The following is a 13,071-nucleotide window of genomic DNA, read 5'->3' as shown; positions in this document are numbered from 1 at the left end:
GTAGGGAAGCGGAAATGCTCGGATTCATGTCCAAGTTGTCAGCTTTCTTGTGTGATTTTTGCTGTGTGTGTCACTTAAATCTTCTGCTTGCTGCTTTACTTCCTAGGACTGTTGAAAACACATCTGAATTTTTGTATCTAGTCAACAAAGGCCTGCAGCTGAGGGTCAGGCACCCAACACTGGTGCACGCTCATTCCTCTCGTTCTCATCTGGTAGTTACTTTGACCATAACCGCAATCATCTCTGGAGATAACTTTGGTAAGTGGGATGTTACTAAAATACATCTAGAGTCAGTTGCTTTTTGAAAAACAGTCTGTGGACTGAGAAATGTTCCTACTGTTTTTCCTCCTTTTGCCAATGTTTAATGCATTCCCTCAGTTCTTCTCCATTGTTTAACTTCTATGGGTCTTCTTAAATAACCAGTTTGATGTTTGAATGCTACTGAAGCTTTCACTGTCATAAACACTTTTCACTTTTCTTTACGTGTCTTGACGTAGAGAGTTCTTGAAGTTTTATAGCATGAAACAACTAATGAAATAAATTTTATCAATAAGTCATAAGATAGGGTATAAGTTGAGATATCAGTAAGAGAGGTACTCAAATACAGTAGTTAAATCACTTCATGTGACATATCATATAATTATTCTTGCTAAGTGTGTGGTAAAGCTAACCGTGTGTTTTAGGGATCATCGTATACTGTTTGGTGATAACTAATTTTTTAATCACTGCCTTGCAAAAACGTCCATAAATGCAGAGTCTCTTGAACTGTTAATAATAGGTCACTATAGGAACAGACAACGCAGTTGTCTTATTTACTATGGCAAAACCTGTATTTCTACTTTTCATTACCACACCAAGTCTTACCAGTTTATTGTTTTAGGAATAACTTCAGCTTTTGGGGGTTAACTTTGTTTTCTTTTGCTCATGTTGTAATTAGGCTCTCTGCTTCCAGTGCTGTGGTCCATCTCCTTCATACTCTGCAACAACAGTACGGTTTTAGAAAGTGGAAAATATTTAACATTTTTTCCCTTAGATTGCTATCAGAAATTAAACCGACAATATTCGCAAAACAGAACAAACAGTGCCCTTGCTTACCTATAGGCCTTGCCAAAAGACACAGTTGCTTCACAAGTTGCAGCTCCAGTGTTCTGTCCAGATGTTAGCTCTCACCAGATCCAGATTCTTGTCAATCAGACAGATGTTACTTTTCAGAACACAGTGTTTAGTCCAGTCTTCCCTTTGCCATTTTGAATTGCAGTCACCCTACTATGCCATGTTGTCTGGCAGACATTTCTGTGGTGCTTTGCTGATTTATACTGAATGCAGACACGGGCCTTCAGCTCATAGCACATGGATGAAGATGAGCAATACTGAGGGGCGGAGCAGCTCTGCAAATGGGACCTCGTTTTAGCAGTGTGACAACACATTCTGTTATGTTTAAAAGGAGAAATTCCTGATTTAAACGCTAGGTGCATTTGTCAGATATCTCAACACCAGAGATCTAAGTCAATAAATAAAAAGTTGTAAAGCCTGTGATGAGTCCTGCACCTAACGCCAGGGTTGACAAGCCAGCACTTTTTCAGGTTTAAGGTCTTTTAGCATTTTGTTTCAGTAACGCCTGTTGCTTGAGGAGAGCAGTTTCTTAATTTCCTTGTCTCAAACTGAAGAGGAGTGAGAATACTTATTTTCACACTGTATGGCCTGAAGCCATTTATTCTGTGTAAACCAGCACAGCTGCTCTGTTGTCTGTACTCTGAACAGCTAGCTTGTGTTTTAGCAACAGCCTCACTGGAGAGGTGCAGAGCTCTGCAACCCAATTCAGGCTGTTACTTACTCAAGTTTTGCAGCTGGGAACTTTGTAGTATTACAACTAGACTCTTTAAGTCTCCAAGAGAGTCTGTTGTCTCTTGTTTCCTGTAGCAGAGAGTGTGCCTTTTGTTCTTTTATGCCTTTCAGAGAGAGATGGACGAAAACCAAAACACTGAAGAAAAAAAGCAAAACTGCTTTGGGGAAAGCCCTTTTGCATCTACTCCTGCTAATCTAATGTCAAAGCAGCTTTCCCAGAGAATCTGTCTTCCTCTTCCTTCCCAGCAGAGAGTGAAAGTCAGATGCTGCTGCTGCTCAGGAAGAGGAAAGAAAAGCAGTCTAGTGCAGCTGCAAAACTACCAGGAGTAACCAACCTGAACAAGTGGAAGTAATGCTATTACTCATCATGCAGAGACGCAGCAGTGGCACATGAGGGCTGAAGGAAAACTGGAGGGAACAGCAGCAAAGGACAAAACAGAAGAGGAGGCAGGATGAACTTTTTTTTTTTTTCCTTTCCCCAGAGCAGCAGCAGCAGTTCATGTTTCAAATGCATAGAAACAGACTTCAGAGCTTACTGCTCCCAAACATTCAAAGTCTCACTTTGGTTGCAGTCAATCTAAAATATGAAAAAGTATCATACAAAGCCCTTATACTGGCTTTATGTATGAAACTCCTGTTTCATGTTTTCCACAAAGAATTATGAACAACAGGGATATTTGATACAACAGAACCTACACCCAAGTCTGGTATGATGGGTTTGATAAGCAAAACCTTAAGTAAGATAAAGTCATTCAGCCTGCCTGTGCCATTGATTCTGACTTATACTTTGCTTCTGTTAGAATGGCCTGAAACCGCAGATATTGTGCTTCCCCTACTGAAGTCCCATTTTTCCCATCTTAGTTTCCAGTGTTAGTGAGAAGCTCCCTGTGTTTGTTTTTTCCATTAACCAGGTACTTCGTGGGAAGATGAACAAATCAGTCAGAGACTAAATAAAGAGGTTTCCTGCACCTTTCCACAAAAAATGAGAGACAGTAAATCCACATCTTCTTCCAGAGCCTCTTCACCATCACAACTTGAAGTAACTGAGAAGCTGAAGCAAGTCAAAACTAGGTTGCAGCTGGTGGATCTGGCTGGCAGCGAGTGTGTTGGTAAGTGAACTTAGTTTATGTTTCTGGGCATGGATCCTCCCAGATCCAGGTTACAATGGTTGCCTTTACCTCTTTATGTAAGGGTATGTGCTGCCCTGCTTTCACACAGGGGGTGGTTTAAACCCACAGATCCTGAATAAACAAAATCTGTGGGCCTCATTGTTCCAGTTTTACACTGGTACAGTTCAACAGAAAATCTGACTGCGTAAGCCTAAAATAAGCCCAGGGCGGTTACCCATATCATAGGTATATTATTTGTTCAGACTGGTTTTATTGGGCCTGTTTTTCTGCTCCGAAAATTAGCATGTCTTTGTACAGAAATGCTTAAAGTGCATAAATTATTTAAATATTACAAACATCTGTAATAATTGATATCACCATGTGTGGGTTTTTCTGCCTTATGGTGGAAAAAGTCTTGGAAGAAGTTAGTATTGAAAAGATAATAATGTTTTCATTGTTTCTTCAAAGCATTTTTCTTCTCCTCCCTCCTCTATACACACAATAATTTCAAAAACTTGATTATTTCCTAAAGGACAAGCTTTCTTACCAAGAAAAGCCATGTAGCCAAATGTACCATTCCAGAAATAATGTTTTGAAAACTGAACCAGTATTATGAAAGGATCTTTTACTTTACTGCCAAGAATTCTTGCTGTTGCTCACTGTTAAACTTTTGTTCTACAGAGAAACCTAATATAATACATGATTTTTTTCATTTGCTTTAAGTGCTGGAAACTGCTTGGTAAACGTGTAACTGAGCAACAGTGTGCGTGCTTGTTCTCTCAGTCCAACCAGGATGAACGTTGCCTTGGTCTGACCCTCGGCAGGCCCAGATCCTCCAGTGCAGCCCAGGAGAACTGTGCTCACTGACATCGGCGTTAGCTGTGGCCCAGCACGCCCAGCAGACAGACCTCAGCCATCAGCTGCGCTGGTGGGGAGTTCCAGATGCTGGACTTACTCTGATAAAAGGGAGGGCAGCTGTTAACTCATGGTTGTTTTAAAATGTGGACAAATCTAAGTGAGCAGCAGTAGCAGACATCTAACACGCTTTAAATATACATCAGCACCCTGCCTTGTTAGCTCCACAGCCATCCTGGGTCGTTTACAGCATTTACTAAGTGGTCCCTTGTTAGCAAACTGTGTTTCAGTTTGAAAGGTCAGCTAAATGCTTTGTGGAAGTTCATTAGACCAAATGCAGCTAATCAGCAGTTTGAACACTTATCTCCTCACCTATGGCAGTTTTCTGCTTTAGGGTAATAGCCATTCTCTCAGGAATCCACCTTCACTGACTGTAAAAGAAGCCTGGGGATGGCCGCAGACACAGACCCCAGTAAAGTTAATCTGAGATGCAGCCTATCTCAGATTACTGACACCCTGTGGCAGGGTCTTCCAAACTGTTTTCTTTTGTGCCTCTCTGCAAAGAGACTCTACCATTTCAGCCCCATCCTCTCCCACAGTCTTATTTCTTCAGCCCTCACTGTCCAGACTTCTGGTTTGCATTGGTTCCTTGTTTGGTTTTTTTTTTCCTGTTACTGCACCTTTTCACGTTGCCTCATGAACACCTCTCTTGTTCTCCCAGTTGGGAAAATGCTGGCCTAAAGGAAAAATGAGCCTAGGCTCTCTCTGCACAGCCTTTTTGTCTCTCTAGAGATGGGACAGAAGGCAGTTGCGGAAAATGTTAGCCCCTTCTGACCATCCCACTATACCATTACTCTGCCTAGAACAGATCATGTGCTCTGAGCAATGAGAAGTGATTGCAGATGCATCTTCAGCTCATCCATTATCCTGAAGAAAGGCTGAATTTGAATACTGTGGTGCTAAATGCTAATAGCAACTTCCTCTTCCCCAAATGGCAGAGGTGAGGACATTACTCTTAACTGCACACTCATCCAGACTGATCACAGAGTTGAGCTTGCAGCACCTCTTGAAATTGGTGCAACTTCATTTGTAGAGCAAACCTTTCCAGTGTTGCTCGAGGGGCAGCAGAGCTACATCCCACCACAATGCGTAGGTGGCAGAAGGGCATGGTTTTCCTGTATTGTACCACAGAGAACAGCACCTTACAGACTTTGGTGAATACAGACCCCTCACGCTTACGGCTGCTGTACAGTTTTGGTTTTGCAGCTTATGCCATCAGAGTCCCTCCCGTTCTTCCTCAGGGATGCAGACAGGACAGTTAATTATTATAAAAAATGGAGGAACACAACAGGCTTCCCTCTGGGGACACTGTGGATTGGTGTTTTCAAAAGTAGTGTTGTCTTGTCTGATCCTGTGGTGTTCCTGCTTTCTCAGTTCCATAATACATACTGAGCCAAGATGCATTGCACAGCTGAAGAGATCAACTTTAACATGAGATACTTCAGACCATCTGCAGGCACTGAGCCTTATTTAATCCTCCTTCAAAGAGTAGAAGCACTGAACAACGTATTGGCAGTCTGCAGTACACAGTCTGCACCTTGCTTTTGGCATGGGTGGAAGTCATGGTTCAGAATTTGTGTTCAAAAATGCTGTGTCTAAAGTAGATGCAACAGCAACAGAATTTTTCTGAATTAGAGTTGAAGCAGCTTTGCTCAGTCTTACCATTGCCCTTTTCACCACTGTACCAGGTATGTCTGGAGTGACGGGCACAGCACTGAGGGAGACATCGTTTATCAACCGCAGCCTGTCTGCCCTAGCAGACGTTCTTGGAGCAATAGCAGAGCAGCGATCTCACGTACCATATCGAAACAGCAAACTTACACATCTGCTTCAGGACTCCATAGGTGAGGGATTATTCTGACTTTTGTTTAACAACACAGATTTCTTTTCCCAGTCTTTCCCCTCCTTTGTTGCGTAAAACCAGAGGATGATCTTGTAGATCAAGTTCAAGGCTCTTGAGAGCCTTGAACTCCTCCCAGATTTGGCTAAACCTTGCTGTTTCCAAGGTTCAGTTTAGGTATATACTTGTAAAAAGTCACAGCACCTATAATAGGATCATGTAAAGGGTAATTATTGCATTTCATTGGTGTTTTTATGTCAGCTGCAGTTGACAAATTAGGCTTTAATCTTTATTGCTACAGGGTGTAGTCACATATTTGCACATTCCTTAATACTGTGTCCTGTAGCAGTAAGACAAAGGAAGGAGACGCTGGAACACATGCATGTACTGTGCTGCTACTTCTTTTTGTGTTTGGGTAACCTCCTTTTCTGTAGCTTCTCATCTATGCAGAAAGAGTTTTAAAGCAAGTGTAGTTCCCACAGTCATGTCAGATTTGCGTCCATCCATATGGTGCATTAGTCCATTTTTCTTCACCCAGAAAGCATCAGCCCTTTAGCCTTCAGTTCAAGGCACTGACAGTGACTGAGGCAAATTCCCTCAGAGCTTCTGAAAGACTGTTAATGTTTGCTTGAACTTCGAATTTCACCTAGCATTGGAGTCTCCACCATGAAAAGGGAAAGCCAAAGAAAGAAGTGAGTTTAGTGCCCATGTTGTATGGGCATTGAGCCTGGTTTTAACCATGCCTGGTATGTGGCTTGGGTGACACTGTTTAGGTGAAGTATTGAAAGAAGCAATTTCCTTGTTTGTTTAATAATTTTCTGTGAACTTGTAGTAATTCTGTTTTGCATTATTGTCACACAGATAATCCATTTTGCCGTTACACTGAATTTACAAACATTTGACAAAGCTTGACTGCCCGTAGCATACAGGCAGACTTAAGTGATGAAGCTGTAAGGGGACAAAAAATCTACGTTACAGATTTTGAAACATTTGTTCTACTGGGGCAAATAGCGTACTGTTAAATATAGACTTCCCTTGAAAGAGCTGGCTGTTTTCAGTGGTCCTCTTCACGGACCGTCTTCTGCTGCGTAAAAGCAATGGTAGCCTATGCTCGTTGTTTAGATAAATACATCACCGTGTATAACTTACTGAAAACAATGAGGTGAATAAGTATGTTTTGCCTTTTTCCTGCTTTTAGGAGGTGATGCTAAACTGCTAGTGATGCTGTGCATCTCTCCCGGCCAGAAGTATTTAACAGAATCAATGCAGTCTCTGGGATTTGGAACTCGTGCTCGGCAAGTTCAGAGAGGACAAGTCAAGAAAAAAAATTTCCCAGTGCAGAGTAAAGCAAATAAAACCTAAGACTCCTGTGGATTAAAGTATTATTAATGAGTTCCTCAGACTGAAATGTATGTTGCTGTCCTAAAGCCATTCTTTTAGATATCAACTGCCAGATAAAATAAACAGTCCTCAACATGGCATTAGTAAGCCATAAACCTGCTGATAATGTTCTTGCTCCAAAGAGAAGAGAAAGTACTGACAACAGCTACCAACTGTGGTGGCACAGAAATAAAATCAGGCTTCTTTAGAAAAGCTACTTCAAGGCATGGTTTTGGTGATGTGTTTCCTTTGGGCAAGTAGAACTAAGTCAACAGAGCCCTGATTTAGGATGGCTCGCTTCTGAAAGGCCAAGGGTACATTCTGTTATCTCGGTAGAAGACGGGAGTCTAAACACCAGTGCTTCAAAGCAGCAAGTGAAATACTTTCCCTCAGCCTGGATTAAAATGAGAAATGCCATCAGGGCTTGCTCTGCTGTCTAGCTTGGATGGGCTCAGTCTTAATGCATGATCAACAGGTAGGAGTGTGAAAGAACCCATCAGCTGTACTGGAATAAGGCTGTATCTGTTATCCCTCGGGAATGTAGCTTAGGAAGCAAATGAGGGATTACACAGCTTTTGAAAACACACTCAGGTTAAATGGTCGGAGTGGATCCCAACTCTGCTGAGTTCACCAACAATACAGCTTCGCCTATTTGGGGTTGTGGTGGGTTTTTTTTCTCCACAAGTGCTGAAAGGCCCTGAACTACAGGTCCTAATGGCACCTCACTTGTACAGACTGCTTTAGTAGGAGTCTGGCCTGTTGTTTCACTTGCATTTCTGAAGCACGGTAATCATATCACAACCTTGAAGCTGTGCCTGCATATTAAAAAAGGATAACTGCATGCTTCCCATCCACCACATGAATAATACACCAAAAACCCAAATCATGAGATGATGCTTGTCATCTTCAAGAGGCTTTCACCCTGTTACACTCATGTTGAGACATCATTGTGCAGGCTTTGTGAATGAAGTTAAACTGGGAGAAGTTTCAAGGAAATTGCAGCAGTGTTAGAGATGAGAAGTGGTTCCAAGATGAGTAGCTGGGTTTAAATCACATCTGATGTTGTTTGTGTGCTGCTTTATTGCTCAGCAGAGGCCTCAGGATCCACTCTGAATTTTTACCTCCATCAGTCTCTCTGCTGCTAGACGGGGAGTGAGGTCAGTGGTAGGTCACTGCAAGAAGGCTTAAATTGCAGTGACCTGCCCGAAAGGCTGGAGTTTATAGTACTCCAAGTCACTTAACCTTCACAAGCGTAAATATTTATCCAGAGATTATATAGCGTGCTATTATTGGGATTTCACCCTTGAATAGATAACAGCTGTTGTAGTCCATGCAGCGCTCTGGTGCTCAGAACATGAGCATCGCAACCAGAGAGCTGTAATAATACTTGTTTTCCTAAATAACGTCATGAGGGTAAAAATGCCTTAACATTGCTTGATTCCAGCAGTAACAGATGGGTAGGAAAAGAATCTGGGCACAGGACCTTATGAAGCTGAATGGTCACTAAAGCAGCCACAGTGAGCCTGGTCAATGAGGCACAGGAGCAGGCAGCTTGAAGTTCACCGTATCTCCTGGCAGCTGGGCAACTGAAGCAGTCCAGATTAGAGCTCTAAGAGAGATTGTGGCAAGGGAGGGCTAGCTGATTCCACCAGCATCTAAGAAGTTCCTCAAATATTTTTAAGGATTTGAAATTTCCTAAGTGTTACATAGAAATGTAACTTGTCACAAACTGCACTTTCTTTTCCTGAGCTGCTCTTCAAAACTTGGCATTTATTTATAACCTGTGTGGTAGGGGAAAAGCAGCAACACTCATTGTTAAAGCTGAGAAATAAACCCCTCAAATATCAGCAAATACCAGAAGTTTAAGCTTCTACATTAACATTAACTCTGTCAAACTGTACATACATGGCATTCCGTATTCCTGTTTTCCTTGTCAGCGTAGCACACCATTCGGTGTTTGACCTACACAATGAAGTGCACAGGACATGCAAGGCAGAAAAGTTAGTATTTTGCTCCAAGAACTTTCAGTTTTGGAATTTCCTGGGTAATAGAGATGCGATTGCTCAATCCTAGCGTCCGATGTGATACACTGAAGGAATGAAGGGTGAAAGTTGTAAAGGTGAAATAAATGGCTTTACACTGGCATCTTAAGCTGAATTCTCTTCTGCCCAAAGATTCACTTGGACCTGCTAAAGGAGAGGCAGAAGCATATAACTAATGTCCCAAGGAGCAAGGAAAACAGCATGTGCAAGGCCCTATACTTCTCTGCTTGAACTCTTTTAGTTTTCAGAGTTTTCAAGCCTTGAAATCACAGCTATGGTAGAAAAGCAGGTGTGAGATGTTCACAGAGCTGACTTTAAGGTTTCCTTTGTTGACCAAAACCTATCCTGACAAACCAGTCCTCATCCTCTCTCCTATCCATGATCGGCGTGCCTCCGTGGCAGTCAGCATCTCATCCCCCTCCCCTGGGCCTCCTGCAGCAGCTCAGCCACGTTGCACCTTCCACCATCCCCTGGCCACCCGTAGAGGAGAGATGCCTCCACGCAGCAATGTGAGGCACCACAAACCACAGCTACCTGTTGGATGGCCCCTTTGAAATTTATTCTGCCTTTTCCCTTGCCCTGCAGATGAGCTGAGCCAAACTATTATTGCAACAGCAGCGAGGAGCCTCCACCTCCTCCTCAAAAAGCCTACCCCCATAGTGTAACCACAGCAAACACAAGAGACTTTGGTCCTGTGAATACACTGGTGTTCAGCGTCCTGGTTTCAGTGTCAAGTTGGCCAAGGAGGCAATGGCCCGAAGCCTGACCAGGGCAGCAGCTGCTTGGGAGACCCAAGTTCTGGCACTCACACCAGCATACCCCGAGCACCTCATGTAGAGGTGGAAGCTGCTTCCACACCACAAGCACTCCTCACTCCCTGGCACCCTACTCACACACCCTCTAACACACAGGCTGAACACCCTCCCAAAAAGCAGAAAACTTGCACCCAGTCCAAAGGCACAAGTGAATGCTCTGGTTTGTAGGACATCTTGAGATAGGGCAGGGAAAATGGGACTCTGTCAGACCAATCCCTCAAGTCCTAATAGCAGCAAGCACTCATCTAGGGTAAAATACACAGGTCAGTGTACACATAGACCTACACAAAGTTAGCAGAAGTATAGACATATCCAGACAAACTTCAAGGCAGAAGTCCAAAATTTGGTCCAAAAGTACAGCTTGGTTCCCCCGTTTCTCTGTGGATTTATCATTATAGATGGAATTTATCCGCTCTGGATTTTGGTGCACCTTACCATACATGCCCCGAGAGCTGCCCCATGAGGAGTACATGGCTGGTGCACTGTAAATTCACACTGAATTTCCTAACACACTGCACCCCCTGCAGAAAAGCCCTTAATCTTCCTCACCACCTAGGAGTGTTGTTATCAGCAGAGCCCAAGGGAGCAAAGTGATCCATGATCTGCATCTCATCATGGGGCTAAAAATAAAAGGCAGTAATTAAACCAGCTGGCGCCTTTGGCCCACTCTTAAACAAAACCTTGACCTATGCTGACGCTTGAAAATTATATATTTAATTTCCATATGTGGCTCCATGCCTTGGCAGCAGCCACACCACAAAGAGAGGTTGCTCTTGGTTTTAGCCAGGCTAGGAAAACCATAATTAGCATTGGAAGGTTGACAAAAATGTTTAATTTGTTATTGAATTGCCGATTCCATTTGATGAAGCAGTTTTCCAAACCTCTGCAGAACGCAAGGCACAGGCAGAACACAGCGGTTGTTGGGAAAGGCTTTCGGCTCCTGCTGTGGACAAGCAGTTGCAGGCCGATGGGCTTGCAAGCCCCTTCCAACCAGGGGAGGAAGGAGCATGGAGGAGCAGATGGGCCTGGTACGCAGCAACGCCAAAGTCACCGCAGCCTTTCACAAAACCAACTTGGCCCTTGAGCAATGACACTAAGGTTGGCAACACGTCTGAACAATAACCATCCCAAAGCTGCCCCCAAATATTCTTTGGTGACATTTAGAAGCGAGCATGTCACAGCATGCCCCCGGGGGCAGGGAGAGCCACGGGTGGGCCACTGCAGCACTCAAAAGGTTTTGCCTTGCGCTTGCCAGTAGGCTGATGCCAGGGATTAAGGCCTCTGACTGCAAAGGCACATGGGTGCCATTCATTTTGGGGGTCACCTATGGCCTCCCCAACAGTGCTGGCATGCAGCAGAAGCTGCATGGAGCCACTGGGTAACACATCTTTGTGTGCTACTGCACATCCCTCTCTGAGCTCTTGGGCTGTGAGAGCATCTTGACGAGATTATTTTGTCTGCCACCTCACTTCACGACAACACTCCCCTCTGCCTGTGCTTTCACCTAAGAACTCAGATTAAAATAAATAAATAAATAAAATTATTTCTCTTCCCCGTGCCCAAGAGTTTGGGGTTGATCAGACAAAGCATTTGGAGGAGTCCCAAACTCAGTATTTCAATGACATGATGCGATGCTCCAAATTCGCCTCCTGTTTGTTCAGTACATGACATGAGATCAGCCTCAGAAAACCTACTGAAATGCTTACATGGTCAAGTGATCAGACATTCAGATGTCAGTACACTTCAAACAGCAGGGCCTAAATTCAGCAACAAAAGAAGGTAATAGCAGGGCTCCAGCTATCTGGAACAAGTATTTATATCAGCTTTGATAGAAACAATGGGGGAAGATATCCATAGATACCAAACTCCAGAAACAGGAGATCTGTACATATTATCCACAGACTTGCAGGCTTGAAGTTGCAGCTCTGCTCATTATGCTGGGTAACCACATTTAAGCTATCACCACCATATTCTTCCAGCTGCTTCGGTTTTATGCTTGCAAGTATCTCCTCCAACACGTGGGCCCTCTTGCCCTTTTTTTTGTTACATGAAATTGCTATCCTGGCTGGGGTGAGTCACTACCCAGCAGTTCACTTGAAGGCAAGCATCAGGAGTGGTTTTCCCTCTCATTTTCCTCTGGGCTTTACTAATCTGTTCCTTCCCTCTTCTAAACAAAAATAAAAACAAAGCAACAACAAAAAAAGCCAACTCACTCCTATAAAAAGCTTTGGAAGCCATACCAGAGGCTTTGAAGATCCAAGAGACAGAAGATAATCCTTCCTCCCTGAGCGTAGGCAGCCAGATCTGACAAGTTATTTTGTGGTGCCTGGCTCGCAGGAAGCGCTTCCCAATTGAGGTGAGACAAAGTTCACATGAGGCTACTCCATATTGCAGCATCCCAACAGGGACAGACACCTCCTGGAGACGGCACAGGGCTCAATCCAGAGAGACTACAAACTGGGTGTTGGGAAGGGCAAAAAGCCACTGCCCAGGCCACCTCCAGGGGCTATAAAGGGCATCGTTGTCTCTGGCCATCCCCCACTGATACTGTCTTAGGAACAGACTGTCCCATCTTCTGCCCTCCCAGTCTCCACCCAGAAGAAAGGCTTCTGTGGAAAGCTGTTGCAGATTCACTGCAGACAAGTACCAACTGGAAGTTACAGCAGCATCTTTTGCTATTGTTCACTGCCTAAAGCCATGAGAGCGGAGAAACACATCCTAGTGTACCAAGCCCCTTAAGACACTACAGTGATGTACCCACTGCATTTTCCTCTCCTCTTACCTTGGCTCATGAAGACTCTGAAACCGCCCACAGCAGCCACAAGACCAGCAGTTGTGATGTGGGGAACAGGCAAAGGGAGGAAAAAGAGGCCCATAGTCAGGTGTGAGCCTGACTGCTGCTTCCTTACTAGAATCTGGTTTACCTGCCGAATTTAGTGTAGCATTTGCAACAGCAAGAGGTAGGATAAGACTGTGATCCCCAAACACAGGAAGCTGTACCTGCACCAGCATCATCTCCACGTGAACAAGGAGGGAAGACTTAGGATGGACACACTGATGCAGACACTGCATGACTACAGGCAATGCACAACAGCCGCTTTCAGGACATGAGATGCAAGCAATAG

At 44.0% G+C, this 13,071-nt stretch overlaps 1 protein-coding gene across 1 annotated transcript in view; it reads left to right on the top strand.

The window, feature by feature from the left end:
- The window catches only part of KIF25 (kinesin family member 25), a 23,913-nt gene extending 16,842 nt beyond the window's left edge, over nucleotides 1-7,071 (top strand). Inside the window, 4 exon segments of the mRNA XM_010190657.1 lie at nucleotides 107-258; nucleotides 2,757-2,954; nucleotides 5,558-5,713; nucleotides 6,908-7,071. Of these exon segments, the coding sequence (XP_010188959.1) occupies nucleotides 107-258; nucleotides 2,757-2,954; nucleotides 5,558-5,713; nucleotides 6,908-7,071 (670 nt within the window).
- Nucleotides 7,072-13,071: the final 6,000 nt, after the last annotated feature.

This window comes from Mesitornis unicolor, unplaced genomic scaffold (genome assembly GCF_000695765.1).
Source record: "Mesitornis unicolor isolate BGI_N332 unplaced genomic scaffold, ASM69576v1 scaffold42878, whole genome shotgun sequence".
In the NCBI taxonomy this organism is placed as follows: Eukaryota; Metazoa; Chordata; class Aves; order Mesitornithiformes; family Mesitornithidae; genus Mesitornis; species Mesitornis unicolor.
Note: the sequence above shows the minus strand (reverse complement) of the source record. Positions and strands in the feature narration are given on the sequence as shown.